Source organism: Eretmochelys imbricata, chromosome 15 (assembly GCF_965152235.1).
Source record: "Eretmochelys imbricata isolate rEreImb1 chromosome 15, rEreImb1.hap1, whole genome shotgun sequence".
In the NCBI taxonomy this organism is placed as follows: Eukaryota; Metazoa; Chordata; order Testudines; family Cheloniidae; genus Eretmochelys; species Eretmochelys imbricata.
In genome coordinates, this window is record NC_135586.1 from 3,305,378 (window position 1) to 3,321,182 (window position 15,805).

The 15,805-nt window shown below is 46.7% G+C and overlaps 1 protein-coding gene across 7 annotated transcripts in view; it reads left to right on the forward strand.

Moving 5' to 3' along the window:
* LOC144275693 (uncharacterized) overlaps nucleotides 1–5,129 on the forward strand; it is a 35,594-nt gene extending 30,465 nt beyond the window's left edge. For all 7 annotated transcript variants that reach the window (XM_077835167.1, XM_077835169.1, XM_077835173.1 and 4 more), the window contains 2 exons: nucleotides 1,681–1,794; nucleotides 2,170–5,129. In XM_077835167.1, coding sequence (XP_077691293.1) covers nucleotides 1,681–1,794; nucleotides 2,170–2,753 — 698 coding nt within the window. In that variant the 3' untranslated portion in view covers nucleotides 2,754–5,129. The remainder of the gene's footprint in view (nucleotides 1–1,680; nucleotides 1,795–2,169) is intronic.
* Nucleotides 5,130–15,805: the final 10,676 nt, after the last annotated feature.

Below are 15,805 nucleotides of genomic sequence, written 5' to 3' on the forward strand. Positions count from 1 at the left end.
TGGTCCTGCTTTGAGCAGGGGGTTGGACTAGATGACCTCCTGAGGTCCCTTCCAACCCTGATATTCTATGATTCTATGAATCTGATTTCCTACTTTGACAGGGAGATTGGCCTATAGTATTTCAGGGAAGCAGTGGATTTGCTATATCTTCATTTTAGTACCTCCTTTGACACAGTCCCACCTGCCGTTCTCATAGGGAAATGGGGTCTAGATTAAATTATTATAAAGTGAGCACACAAAACTGGTTGAAAGATCAAACTCAATCTTAGGGCTTGGCTACATTTGCAAGTTAGAGCGCATTAAAGCAGCCCCGGGCGCCCTAACTCCCGATGTGTCCACATTGGCAAGGCACATAGAGCGCCTGGACGCTGCAGCTGGAGTGATCCTGGTAATCCACCTCCACGAGAAGCATAAAGCTTGCTGCGTCCTGGCTGAAAGGCCCGGGCGTTAGTGTGAATGAGGTGTTGCATTACTGCGCTGTGACTGGCCTCCGGAAACGTCCCATAATCCCCTGAAGTCAAGAGGCCACTCTGCTCATTGTTTTGAAAGCTCTGTCTCGGACAGCTAGCTGCTTATCTGCTCCGGGACAAAGCAAGCCATTAGTGTGGAATGCTGCTGTTGTGAGTGGGGTGTGGGGGAGAGTGGTCTGCTGCTGTCTGAACTTACCAGACAGCAAGCTGACATGCTCTCAGCCCCCCAAAACACACTCCCCGTCACACTCCCCCTCCCCACCCGCCATTTGAAAAGTGCAGCCAATTGCACACTGGGATAGCTGCCACAATGCACTGCTCTTTGTGGCATTGCCAGGGCTGCTCATGTGGCCACGCCAGTGTGCTTGCAGCTGACAGTGTAAACACACGGCAGCGTTTTCCCTGCTGCGGTCTCTGAAGCCTGGTTTAACTCCCAGCGCTCTACATCTGCAAGTGTAGCCATGCCCTTAAACTGCAGCAAGGGCGATTTAGGTTAGATATTAGAGAAAAACTTGTAAGTGCAAGGGTAGTTAAGCTCTGAAATATACTTCCAAAGGAGGTTGTGGAATCCCCATCATTGGAAGGTTTTAAGAACAGCTTAGACAAATACCTATCAGGCATTGTCAGGGTGTAGTTGGTCCTGCCTCAGTGCATGGGCTGGATTAAATGATTTTCCCGCCCAACATTTCTGTGGTTCCACCATTCTGTAATTTTCTCCGTACACTGGTGGATTTTCATATCTCCCCCCCCACCCCCCCATTACACCTGACTCACTATATTCCCTAACTCCTCAGCATGTGCCTTCTTGATATCCAACATCCCTGACATCCCACACGCAGTGCTGTCCCCTCTCCTTCCTATTCCTTACTGTGCTGAGCCCCAGCAGCCCATTTCCCTGCCTCCCTCGTTATCCTTGGGTCTCTATCGGTAGGAAGTAGTTCCAAGGTGATGTCCCCATGGCTTTCTGTGATGGGGAGTTACTTTCCCTGGGTTTTAGGAGCCCCTTTGAGCAGGAATCTCTGGTCATGTGTGTGCCAGGACAGCGGTTATTCCCCTTATAGGCAGAGTGTCTGGCACCTTAGAGCACCTGGAGAGCTAGCCACAGAATTTTGGTGTTTTAAAATGATCAATGGTTAAAAAAAGGCCAGGCTCTTTGTGACAAATGTCCCATGAAGTCACTTGATCTCATTTGATTCTTTCCTCTGAGCAGGGATACCAGTTTCCAAACCTGAGGTTATGGCCCAGCTGGAACGAGGGGAAGAGCTGTGGGTCTCAGATCTCCAGGGCTCTGAGGAAAGCGAGATCCTGAGAGGAACCTTCCCAGGTGAGGAGTCATTAGTCCAACAACTCAGATTCTGTCTGTGCGTGAAGAAAACAGCTGGGATTCCCTACCAAGTCCACGAGAGCAGTTTGAGCTCCGGATTGTCCCCCAGCAGGTGTCGTGTCCTCAGGGCAGATATCGCTCATGGCTTCTTTCCCATCCTGAGCGACTCCTGGCAATAGCTCCCTTCCTAACCTCCCTTCATCGTGAGCGTTGGGATGGGATGTGGAGACAGAGTTGATTCCCTCCTCTCTGCCCTCTGAGGAAGAGTTTGGGGGAGTTCATGTTCTGATATTTTCTCCCATCTCTCCAGCACTTACCCTTGGTTTCCTCTCCCGATTTTCATTCGTGCTTCTGAAGTTTCTCTCTGTGTCTCAGGAGATGGTGGGATGGTGAGTGAGAACAGGGAGCAGAATCCACAGCAGGAAGATGCTGAGCCTGTGGAACCACACCAGGAATTATCACAGAGAACGAAAGGGGACATGTCCAGGAGACATGAGGAGAGGCAGCCAGGAGAGAAAATGGGCAAATCCGTCAATTGTGAGGAAAATCACAAGGACCTCCAGGAAACCACAGCCCAGCAGAGAATCCTCATGGGAGAGAGGAAACACATATGCCCTGAGTGTGGGAAAAACTTCAGAAGTCGCTCACACCTTATTAACCATGAGCGAATCCACACTGGAGAGAGACCCTATAAATGCTGTGAGTGTGGGAAAAACTTCATTCGACGCTCACACCTTATTAGACACCAGAGGATCCACACTGGTGAGCGACCCTATGAATGTTTTGAGTGCAGGAAAACCTTCATTTACTGCTCAGACCTTAGAAGACATCAGAGGATCCACACAGGACAGAGACCTTATGCATGCTGTGAGTGCGGGAAAAGCTTCCATCAGGGGTCACACCTTATTTATCATCAGAGAATCCACCAGGGAGATAAACATCATAAAATCCTTGTCTAGGGCTGGCAAAACATACATTTTTTCTTTAATATTTTTGGTACTTCCCACACGTGGCCTTTAAGGCTGTTAGTGCCATTTACGTCATTGTGGTCTCAGCTCCCCCAGGTGAGTTGTGTGGTTCTGCTTTTTGCAGCTACCCTTTTTGGGGTGAATCCCCAAGGACCCTTTCTGCCAGCTGCTTTGTTCTGAGTCATGGGAGTATGAGTCCATCTTACTAGGAATGTGCATCAGGCCCAGGGGAGGGAAACACAAAAGACCTCAGTTAGCTGCATTATGTTAAAATCTACCGGGGCCTTGTCTCCATTAACACTTTTTGTAGTTAACCAGCATGAGTGAGCTATCCAGATGGAAAACCACAACTCTGTTTTCTGTACTAACATGGCCCAAGTACAGTAGTGTGGGTTAGCTAGCACTTTCCCCCTCAACCTGTCCTAATCTGCTTCACTTTTCCTAGTCTAGAGAAACCATTATCATGATGGTAAAGCTTTTGTAAAGTAACACAACTCAGTAACGAGACAGTGCCGAGTGAATCAGGTTTCAGTGGATCAGAGGAGAATGCAACGGGAAAATCGGTGGTTCTCATTCTGAGTCATCAGATGTAACCTGCTCTAGAATCTCATTCCATCTGAAATTGAAAATGTCTTATACCTCTGTGAGCAGGGTCAGATTTCCAACTACGCACACCGGGCAGGTTGCCAAGTATGTGATTTTCTAGCCCAAATGGGCTATTGTTAGCTGTCAGTTGCCAGGGTTTTTAGCAGTTGCAAGTTGCAGTATTTTGGGCTGTTTTGCTGCCCTGCTGCCACTGGCTACACTGCTCAGGAGGGAGGGAGCCTCCTGATCCGTCCCGTTCCTTGCCGAGATGCCCCACACACTGCTTGTCTCACATCGTGCCACCTCTCCTTGGGTGACATTTGCAGCATGTGCAGCATTCTTGTCCGAGGGAGAACATTTTTTTTCTACACAAATGTGCTGCAGTTCTGCCTTTCGCCCACCAGGGGCCACGGTGGTGCCAGAACAGCCTGAGCTGGCTGCGGCTGACTGGTCGGGCTGGCGGCGGCAAAGAGCCGGCAGGCGGGTGGGGGGGTTATCCAGGCAGCCGCCTTCTTGGAGCCAGGTTAGGAGGCAGAGCTGGCCACACAGGGCTGCTGGGGGGGGGGGTCACAGGACCCCATGGGGCCGCTTAAGATGCTGTCCCAAGGGGCACAAAAGGTGTAAATCTGTCCCTGGTTTTTCTCTCTTTCCTGAAGGCGGTTTGGTCACACAACTGGATATTACTTTTCTGTGGCAGAATGCAGTTCAGATTTATTGGGGACATTGAGGCAAATGACCAGTTGCTTCAATAGTCATTTCTTCCTTTTTTTTTCCTCCACCCTTCCATGATGACATGGGGAAAGTTCAAACGCAGCTCAGTCAACAGGAGCGAATACTCCCAGTTCTGGGATACGCTACCAAGGAAACGGGAGTGGTTTGAAATCTCCAGTGGCGAACAACAGCACACCCCAAACTCTGCAACTAACTGGGTATCATCGCAGCGTTGTTCAATTATTTAAGTCAGTATTATCTCAGATAATGCAAGGAGAGAGTGCCACAGTAAGGGACTTGGAACTAGGCAAAATGCCCATGTATTTGATTCCCAACACAGTTGTGACCCAGCCCCCACAGGAAGTTACTCCTGAAGATATCTCCTAGCTAATCCTAATATTTGGGAAATACTGCCTTTAGCTATGCAGATGTGGAGGAAATAGAATTGATGTTTTTGTTGAATTCACCCTTTGTAATGCTGCAAATGTGTATAAAATGAAATCGATGTTGAATGTGAGACAGCTGAAGAAAAATAACTCTTTTTGAATAGAAACCAGCCTCTTGTACCATCCAATGATTCTCACCAGGCCTATATCTAGTTTCTAATTTAGACCTGTGCTATCAGATTAAAGAAGTAAACTGGGCATGTTTGAGGAAGTCATTTGAGATTTCGGGTGGGTTGGTAAAGGATTCTTCTCCAGAGAAATGTAAATTTGTCCTCCTCAAGACCAAGGACTTGGCAAGAACTCAGAAACCACAGGCACCTAATTGCTGGTTTTCAGCACAGAGATGAAAGCTATGGTGAGCTATGGTCCAGCAGAAATGTGTTTAGAACACAATTTCCTAGTTCCGTGGCATTGATTAGAGTCCCAACAGATGCCAGTTAGATTGAGAACAATTGTCCTTTACCATATGAATCCAGAGTTTCATGAGGCAAAGAAAAAGAGTTGATGCCTTTGGAGGACATTCCCTCCTCAGCAGGGCCGGTGCAACCACTAGGTGAACTAGGCGGTCGCCTAGGGCGCCAAGTGGTTGGGGGCAGCTCAAAGCGCACTCCGGGGAGGCGGTGGAGCGGAGGTGAGCTGGGGCAGAGGGGCGCAGGGAGGGCTGCCTGCAGTAAGTAATGGGGGGGGGGTGGCGCACATGGGAACCGCTCCCCGACCCAGCTCACCTCTGCTCCGCCTCCTCCTCTGAGCGCACTGCCCTGCTTTGCTTCTCTCCCTCCCTGGCTTGCGTGCCAAACAGCTGATTGGCACCACAAGCCTGGGAGGCGGGAGAAGCGGCGGTGTGCTCGGGGAGGAGGCGGAGCAGAAGTGAGCTGGGATGGGGAGTTGCCGCACGGCTCCCCGCGCTGAGGGGAATTGCTGAACGGTTCCCCAGGGGGAGAGGGGGCAGCGAGGAGCTGCCACGGGGGGGCGCCTCAGAGCGGAGGGGAGCTGCCCCAGTGGGGGCGCTTCAGGGCGGAGAGGGGGCGGTGGGGAGCTGCCATGGGGGGGCGCCTCAGGGCAGAAGGGGGGCGCCGGGTAACTGCTGCGGAGGGGGGGCGTTTCAGGGCGGAGGCGGGGCGGCGGGGAGATGCTGCAGAGGGGGCGCCTCAGGGCGGAGGGGGGGTGCAAGGTGGAAGTTTTGCCTAGGGCGCAAAACATCCTTGCACTGGCCCTGTTCCTCAGAAGGATCCCAATCTGGCTGCCTTCTTGGACAATAAGCACTTTCGTTCTGTGCAAGTGATAGTAACCCATGAAGTAATGCGTGGGTCAAGCTCCAAGTTCAGACTGCAGGATATTTGAATATTGAGTCCTGATTCTATGCTTTGGTGTCTTGGTTTTGGTCTTGTGTTTTATGCCTTTGCATCGCGTCTCCATCTCCTGCTACTTTGAAAGATTAAAAAGTGTGAAAATAGAAAAGAAGGTTTTTTTCATGTTGCAAACCTTGTCACATAGTGTGAGACCCCTTCCACGAACACTTATGGCAGAAGAGCCATAAATAAATTAACTTCCAGAAATGGAAGGCACCTATATGGGTGTGAAACCTTCTGTAAAATTGTGGTTTACTTGGTGGAAATCGGTGTTAAATTAAAAGAAAGTAACATATAAGATTTTTGTTACCAGTAAGAATGAAATTAAACATGAAGTTAATTATTTGTTAACCAACAAGAGACTAATTATGTGATGACTCTCAGCTTTCCAATATAATTCTGATTTATGTTGTTTTCTTTTTATTGGTAATATAGGAAATGGTGGCTAATCCTTAAAGGCTTGTTTGATGTATTTTACTCCCTTCTGACTAAGGAATTCTGAAATAAAACTTTACTCCAAAGGTTGCAGTGCTAGAATAGGTAAGAGAAATAAGGTATCTGAGAATACTGATCAGTATAGACATGAATTATTTCCATTTCAAATGGAATTTATTCTGACAAGCTTTAAAGTCAAATTTCTGTTAAGAGGAAAACTACTCAAGAAGACAAGTTTTTTTACTGGTTAGACTGTAAGGGTCACTTAGTTCCGCACTTCTCTTGTGAGCAAAGGAAAGACATGACTTTTGTGATGATTATGTCCATATTTATTTATAAGAAAGATGTATGCATTTTTTTTATTTTTTTTTTTTTGTTGTTGTTAAAAACTTCTGCAATCCAGACCCCTTTTCATTTTGAGAAGGCTACCAATTAAAGCCTGGCCATTGACTCCTTAGGCCAGGCTATGCAGACCTCCTCAAAACTGGCCTTGCTTTTCTTTCATTTTTATCTTTGGGATTCACATCCACGTTGAATGTGGTTTTCAAGAACGGCTATTTTAAGAAAACTACTGGATTAAGGGAGAATTTTCCAAAATGATGTTAACCCAAAGTGTGCCTCATTCCAACTGGATTGGGTCATGATGTCAGTATCCAAGGCAGACCTCACCCCCAAGCAGGGCTGGATTAACTTTTTGTGGGCCCAGCGCCAAACATATTTGTGGGCTCCCCGGAGGAATGATTGTAAAAGGGTCAGGGGGAAAAAGCACAGTGGGGTGGGAGCTAGGGTTGGTCCCTGGAGTAAGGGAGGGACCAGGAGTAAACTGCAAGCGCAGCAGGGCTGGGGCTGGGGTAAACAGGACACCCCCCCGCCCCGGCCCACATACAGCGGGTACCTACCCAGTTCTAGCCCATTCTCTTCAGCTCTCTCTGCACTGAGCTGCCCCTTCTCCCGCAGGAGCAGGACAGGTTCTCTTCCAGCCCTCTGGGGTGGGTATTGGGAGTGGGATGAGCGGAGCTAATGTGGTTACTCCTATAACCGGACTTTTAGTTTCCAGTCAGCACTGCTAACCGGACACTCAGGTCCCATTTTCTACTGGAGTTCCCAGTCTGAAACTGGATTCCTGGCAACAGGGCTGCCAGGAAAGCCTGAGGGGGGGAGGAGCAAGCAATCATTTTTAAAAGTGAGAGGGCTAAGCTGGGGGTGGGGGATGGGCTGGGGGTGGAGAGGAGCTAGTGGGCAGGGCCATGTCTGCTGTACTGCCCAGGTAGGTTGGAGACTGGGGATCAGCTGACACAGTACCCCCCGCCCAGGTGACGTGACAGCCAGTGGCGGATTTAGAGTGAGTGGGGCCCCTGGCCCTGTGCTCAGCTTCATTTTTGGGGCCTCTCCTTGGGACCCAGCCAAGAAAAAGAACATTCGCTGTTATCTCCTCCTGCCCTCGTTTTTCATTCTTTTTTTCTTCATCCTCCTCCTATAAGTAACAGGAAGTAAATGACAGTAAAGTGAGGTACCTTGATTGTTCTTGTCGTCCAGCTTATTTTCCCGCAGACCACTTGAAAATTGCGGAGGGTCTCGACGCACCACGTAATGATCTCTCCAAATATCGTTTGTGCCATTAGCTAACCATTGTAGGCGCTTTGGATAAGAGCATTTTATAAAAAAACTTATAAAAACAGTTGGGGTGCAGGGTCTAGCCAGGAGCTAGGGTGAGGGAGGGGGCTCAGGGCTGGGGCAGGAGGTTGGGGTGTGGAGCGCTTACCTGGGGCAGCTCCCATTTGGTGTGAGGGGTGCAGGTGGGAATGTGGGGGGTTGTGTGCAGGAGCTCCCATTTGGTGTGAGGGGTGCAGGTGGGAATGTGGGGGGTTGTGTGCAGGAGCTCCCATTTGGTGTGAGGGGTGGGGAGGTGCAGGAGTCAGGGCATGGGGGGGCGGGGGCTAGGGAGGTGTGGGGTGGGTGCAGGAGTCAGGGCAGGGGGCTGGGGAGGTGTGAGGGGTTGCAGGGTTCAGGGTGGGCAGGGGGTGTGGGCTGGGGTTGTGGGGGTACTCATGGCAGGGGGCTGGAGGGGTATGCCCTGATTCCACCCCCTTCCCCAAGGCTCTGCCCCCGCGTCTTCTCCTCCTGCTCCCCGGAGCACCGAGCTGCTGCAGCTGATCCGCGATAGAGAGCAGGAGGGGCGGGAACATGGCACGCTGCGGGAAGAGGCGGGGAAGGAGCTTGGCTGCCGGCGGAGCGGGCCCTGCTGCAGCAGGAGCCCCAGGAGCAGGGTGTAGTGTAGTCAAGTGCTCCACGTAGGACTGTGCTACTGGTAGCAGTCACCGATACATAAAAGATCGTAAGAAACTGCGATTGTCGTAAACTGCCGCCCGATGTAGCAAATGCCTGCAGGGAGCAGTTTCTTGCACTATGGTGTATGTGAAATTGCTACATGTAGAAATGTGCTATCTGTAGCAGTTATTTATACGTGTAGATTGTAAGAAACAGCTTTTGAATAAAGATGCTACTTCCCTCAGGTCATGTTTTCTAGACCTTAAGTTTTTTTTCTCTTCTCTGGACTCTCTCCAATTTGTCCACATCTTTCCTGAAGTGTGGCACCCAGAACTGGACACAATACTCCAGCTGAGGCCTAATCAGTGCAGAGTAGAGCGGACGTCCCAGAGTGATGTTCTGTTTTTTTGCAGCAGCCTTACACTGTTCACTCATATTCAGCTTGTGGTCCTCTATGACCCCCAGATACCTTTCTGCAGTACTCCTTCCCAGCTTGTTATCATTCACAAATTTTATAATTGTACTCTCTCTGCCATTATCTCAATCACTGATTAAGATTTTGACAGGTTTCAGAGTAGCAGCCGTGTTAGTCTGAATCCGCAAAAAGAAAAGGAGGACTTGTGGCACCTTAGAGACTAACAAATTTATTTGAGCATTTTGAATAGAAACTTTCCCAGAACTGATCCCTGAAGAACCCCACTCATTATGCCCTTTCAGCCTGTGAATCACTGATAACTACTGTTAAACTGTTTTCCAGAGCTAATTTTGCACCCATCACATTTTAGCTCCATCTAGGTTGCATTTCCATAGTTTGTTTATGAGAAGGTCATGGGAGACAGTATCAAAAGCCTTACTAAAGGCAAGATAGACCATGTCAACCACTTTCCCCCATCCACAAGGCTTGTTACACTGTTAAAGAAAGCTATCCGTTTAGTTTTACATGTGAGACAGCTTGAATTAGCTACATCAGATCGATGTCCTTTGTTAGCAAAATAGGACCTGTCGCTGCTGCCCGTAGCCCGGTCCTACAGATAGCATTTCCATACACACGTATATGTATGAATCTGAATAAGAAACTGCAATCTTGCTACCTGTAACACTGCAATCTGATGAAGCTAATTCCTACAGATAGCAGTTTCTCACACCATAGGTATGTAAGACTGCTATCTGTAGGAATTAGCTACATCAGATGTCCTTTGTTAGCATAGTAGGGCCTGCCACTGCTGCAGGTAGCCCAGTCCTACAGATTGCAGTTTTACACATGTGTGTGAAAATGCTATCTGTAGGGATTTGCTACCTGTAGCAGAGAGATAATGAATTCTTACCATTAGCAGTTCCTGAGAGCTGCGAAGGGCTGTACCTGTTGGCCTTGTGGTGTTGTGAACAACAATTAGCTATTATGCGAACAGAAAGGGAGATGGACTGGGTACAAGCTAAAGATATGACAGTTTTAACTCTGCTGACAAAACATGAAAATAGCCTTTTCCTTCCATATGTGTCTGGGTGGTACAAGGCCCTGGACTCTAATGTATACACATTCCTTAGGTAATCTTTAGGTGTTTGTGCATTCCTTCAATAAGCCACTAACATTGTCTGGCCTCATCCAGCACAGCATATTTGAAATACAGAGACATGGTCAATATTTCTAGTCTCCAATACAAATGTTACATGCATACAGGTTGGATAAACACAGTCAATAGGTCTTAAGTTTTGCAATGATACCCCACATCAGCCATCTTGCATAAAGTATATATTAGCTATGTCATATCCATATCATAAGCATATTTTCATAAAGCATGTAGAGTATAATGTCACACCCCACATGTATGTTTGCTGATCTTGCAAATAGTAAAGGAGCACGCACCTTTGAGTGCAAACGCTCATGACACTAGTGCAGAGCCATGCAAGCTCCATGATTCTGTGTGAGATGGCAGACAGTGAGGAGGGCCAGGCAGGTTTTGGGTTTAGAAAAAAAGATGTAAACATTATGTATACATTTAAGTGGGATACATATAAAATTAGTGGATGGTTAATGACGCATTATGGGAAGGTGGATCCCCTGGTCACAAGCACCCTGCCTGACCTGTTTGGTATCCAGCATACACTGCCAACCCAAAGCGTCCCAGTGGGTGGACAGTGGGATATCTGTGCATGGTGCACCTCACTCTGAATCTATACAAGTGCTTCTGGTGAGTACCCTGACTGCTGAGACAAGGAGTCCAGGAGGCATGCACACAAGTGACATAGTAACCGTAGTGACTCTATGCTGACATAATTCGAGTGAACCCACACTTAAAGTGTAGATATGGCCTTAGGTATATGAAAAGTTTGGGAGCGGTAACAGGACCAGTATGAGGGCAGACTAAGATTCACTCAGGTGTTTAGGCTCAAGGCATTGGAACTGGCCTTACTGCACCCTACAGACTCAGGAACAAAGAGGCACGTAAATAAAATATCATTTATTTATTAAAATTTCTTGACTCAAAGGTGTACAACTCGTGATTTTAGAATTCTTGGGGTTGTAAAGGTATCTTGGGGTTGTAGGTGTGTGTTCATTATATTTTGAAAGGCAAAACTATGAATGGGTTGAACAAAGAATTAGATCAGTCCCTCAGTAATAAGTACATTGGCTATTAGCCAAGATAATCAGGGATGCAGGCCCATGCTCTGCACGTCCCTAAACCGTCCTTTGACTGCCAGCTGTTGGGAGTGGACAATGGGATGGTTCACTGAGTGATTGCCTGGTCTGATCATTGGTTTGACATGTGAGACTGCTATCTGTAGGAATTAGCTACATCAGATTGCAGTTTCTAGCAAAGTAGGACCTGTCACTGCTGCAGGTAGCACAGTCCTACAGAGCAATTCCACACATCCTATGGTGTAAGAAACTGCTATCTGAAGGAATTAGCTTGATCAGACAGCAGTGTTACAGGTACCACATCCTTCAGATTGCAGGGGTGTGTGCGTGCGTGTGTGTGTGAATGCTATCTGTAGGATCATTCTACCAGCAGCAGCGACAGATCCTACTTTGCTAGAAACTGGTATCTGATGTAGCCAATTCCAACAGAAATAGCAGTTTCACACACATATGTGTGTGAAACTGCTATCTGTAGGAATTTGCTACCTGTAGTAGGGAGAAGTAGTGAATTGTTACCATTAGCAGTTACTGATACATATGGTTATTCTTATGTGCTGACTTGTCCTAATCTGCTAAAATTTGACAGTGGTGAGGGATGGAATCAAAGTGTTCAGCTTCCAAATGATCCTTCCTGGATTCATTGTAGTGGGACATGGGACATGTGGAGGATAATTTAAAATCTTAGTTTCGTTAGGGTTCATCTTCAACATATTTCTATGCTGGTGTAATCTCTGACCATTACAGTTCATCTACTCAGCAGGCTCCCGGATCACAACATAAGAATACCCCAAATTAAAAAACATAGTAAGAGAACCAAATTATGTATGTAATACCCCCAAATTAATGTATAACCCAAATTAAAAAAAACATAGTAAGAGAACCAAAAAAAAGCCACCGTGACTAAACAAAGTAAAAGAAGCAGTAAGAGGCAAAAAGGCATCCTTTAAAAAGTGGAAATTAAATCCTAGTGAGGAAAATAGAAAGGAGCATAAACACCAGCAAATGAAGTGGAAAAATACAATGAGGAAGGCCAAAAAAGAATTTGAGGAACAGTTAGCCAAAGACTCAAAAAGTAATAGCAAAAATATTTTTAAGTACATCAGAAGAAGGAAGCCTGCTAAACAACCAGTGGGACCACTGGACAACTGAGGTGCTAAAGGAGCAATCAAGGATGATAAGGCCATTGCGGAGAAACTAAATGAATTCTTTGCATCAGTCTTCATGGCTGAGGATGTGAGTGAGATTCCCAAACCTGAGCCTTTTTTTTTAGGCAATAGATCTGAGGAACTGTCCCAGATTGATGTGTTATTAGAGGAGGTTTTGGAACAAATTGATAAATTAAACAGCAATAAGTCACCCGGACCAGACGGTATTCACCCAAGAGTTCTGAAGGAACTCAAATGTGAAATTGCAGAACTACTAACTGTAATCTGTAACCTATCATTTAAATCAGCTTCTGTACCAGATGACGGGAGGATAGCTAACGTGATGCCAATTTTTAAAAAGGGCTCCAGAGGTGATCCTGGCAATTACAGGCCTGTAAGTCTGACTTCAGTACCAGGAAAACTGGTTGAAACTATAATAAAGAACAGTATTGATGAACATAATTTGTTGAGGAAGAGTCAACATGGTTTTTGTAAAGGGAAATCATGCCTCACCAACCTACTAGAATTGTTTGAGGGGGTCAACAAGCATGTGGACCAACGGGATCCAGTGGATATAGTGTATTTAGATTTTCAGAAAGCGTTTGACAAGGTCCCTCACCAAAGGCTCTTACGCAAAGTAAGGTGTCATGGGATAAGAGGGCGGGTCCTCTCATGGATTGGTAACTGGTTGAAAGATAGGAAATAAAGGGTATGTATAAATGGTCAGTTTTCAGAATGGAGAGGTAAATAGTGGTGTCCCCAGGGGTCTGTTCTGGGAACAGTCCTATTCAACTTGTTCATAAATGATCTGGAAAAAGGGGTAATCAGTGAGGTAGCAAAATTTGCAGATTATATAAAATTACTAAAGATAGTTAAGACCCAGGCAGACTGCAAAAAGCTACAAAAGGATCTCTCAAAACTGGATGACTGGGCAACAAAATGGCAGATGAAGTTTAATGTTGATAAATGCAAAGTAATGCACAATGGAAAGCATAATCCCAACTATACATATAAAATGATGGGGTCTAAATTAGCTGTTACCACTCAAGAAAGATCTTGGAGTCATTGTGGATAGTTCTCTGAAAACATCCACTCAATGTGCAGCGGCAGTCAAAAAAGCAAACAGAATGCTAGGAATCATTAAGAAAGGGATAGATAATAGGACCAAAGATATCATGTTGCCTCTATATAAATCCATGGTACATCCACATCTTGAATACCGTGTGCAGATGTGGTCGCCCCATCTCAAAAAAGATATATTGGAATTGGAACAGGTTCAGAAAAGGGCAACAAAAATGATTAGGGGTATGGAACGGCTGCCATGTGAGGAGAGGTTAATAAGACTGGGACTTTTCAGCTTGCAAAAGAGATGACTAAGGGGGGGATATGATTGAGGTTTATAAAATCATGACTAGTGTGGAGAAAGTAAATAAAAAAGTGTTATTTACTTCTCATAACACAAGAACTTGGGGCCACCAAATGAAATTAATACACAGCAGGTTTAAAACAAACAAAAGGAAGTATTTTTTCTCACAACGCACAGTCAACCTGTGGAACTCTTTGCCAGAGGCTGTTGTGAAGGCCAAGACTATAACAGGATACAAAAAAGAACTAGATAAATTCATGGAGGATAGGTCCACCAATGGCTATTACACAGGATGGACAGGGATGGTGTCCCTAGCCTCTGTTTGCCAAAAGCTGGGAATAGGTGACAGGGGATGGATCATTTGATGATTACCTGTTCTGTTCATTCCCTCTGGGGCACCTGGCATTGGGCATTGTTGGCAGACAGGATACTGGGCTAGATGGACTTTTGGTCTGACCTAGTATGGCCGTTCTTGTGTTCTTATGCACGTGAACACCAAAGCTTGCAATTCCTCAGACCTGCTCAGTCTCACCAGAACACAAGAACTTTTCTGGGACTACACCCTGCTTCCTTGCTCTGTGCCCTTCAACCTCTCCAGCATTGCTCCAAACCTTAAAGGGATAGGGTGCATATAAATAGAACCCATTCATCTCCATATCTTTAGTTAATTAATTCCCAAATAATTCCATTCTGAGCAGAAACACGGTGCTCCCCCGAGTGGCAGCAGAGTGGGGCAGTAGGAGCAAGTAGGGGCCCTAATGCAGCAGTCGTTTTGAACACATGCAGTTCAGTGGGAGAATTCTTGGCTCCCATACAGCAGGTCTGCCTAGGTGTAGTTTGACTCCTATATTCGGGGAAACTGGGGCTGCAGGCCTGCGGCTTTTGGGGAGAGCACTTTTCTGAGACATCAGAATGTAATAAACTATGTGGTCAGTCCCTAAACCAGGGGCTTGTTCCAGCCCTGATCTGAGCTGCCAGGATCCCTTCCACACAGCAGGGTACCCCAGATTACAACCTGAAATTAGACATATGAAACTAACTCCTGTTCACCCTGCATCAGAGCGGGGGTTGACTCGCCCCTCCATTGCCATAGGGTGTGTGGGTATTGTTCCATAGCACTGTGCAGCCATTCATAGCCTCAGCACGTCTACCAGCAGTGATGGGCCAGGCACAAACCTCCAGAAGGGGCCATGCTGGGCTATTTATATCATTCACCGCAAATGTGCAGCATGGTCAATTGCAGCAGGGAAACCAGCCTTTGTGACCAGACAGCTCAGCCATTCTGTGTCCATCCCACCCTATGGTGCTATTTACACCAGCAAAAACTGCATTTGTGGACAAGTAAAATCAGTCCCAAAGGCCCCTTTCATCGGCCCTAGACATTCATTTGAACTTATGTTTGGTTCTTGGAGAAATAAACAACTCTGTCTGTGAATAGAGGAGGGTGGAGTTCAGCCATTTTCATAATCAAGGCGCAAACCAGGAGCCTGTTGCTTTTCATTCCTGATGTTGCATCGCCATCGCGTGGCATTTCATTATTATTACGGTTAAAAATGGTGTTTTGCACTGAAACCATATTTTCCTCAGAGATCCAGGAGAAAATTAATCTAGAAAAGGAAGGGGATCCTGAGGCCGGTCCGGAGGGAGGAGGGAACATTTTCAGCATTACTAAAGTAATGTGTAAAACAAACAATTTGAGCTATCCAACACACGTCACTGAATGAAGTAACCATGCATGTATCATGTTTAATCCACTCCCATTTTTAAAACCACCCGTGGATTGGGCATGGCAAAGGAGCGCTTTGAAGCAGAGTCTGTCCTTCAAGTTCTTTAAGGTCAGTGATTCCAATGCTATAGGGGGTATAGCTCAGCGGTAGAGATTTGACGGCAGATGAAGTAAAGTAGCAAGAGATATTAAGAGTAACAAGAAGAGTTTCTTCAGGTATGTTGGCAACAAGAAGAAAGCCAAGGAAAGTGTGGGCCCCTTACTGAATGAGGGAGGCAACCTAGTGACAGAGGATGTGGAAAAAGCTAATGTACTCAATGCTTTCTTTGCCTCTGTCTTCACGAACAAGGTCAGCTCTCAGACTGCTGCGCTGG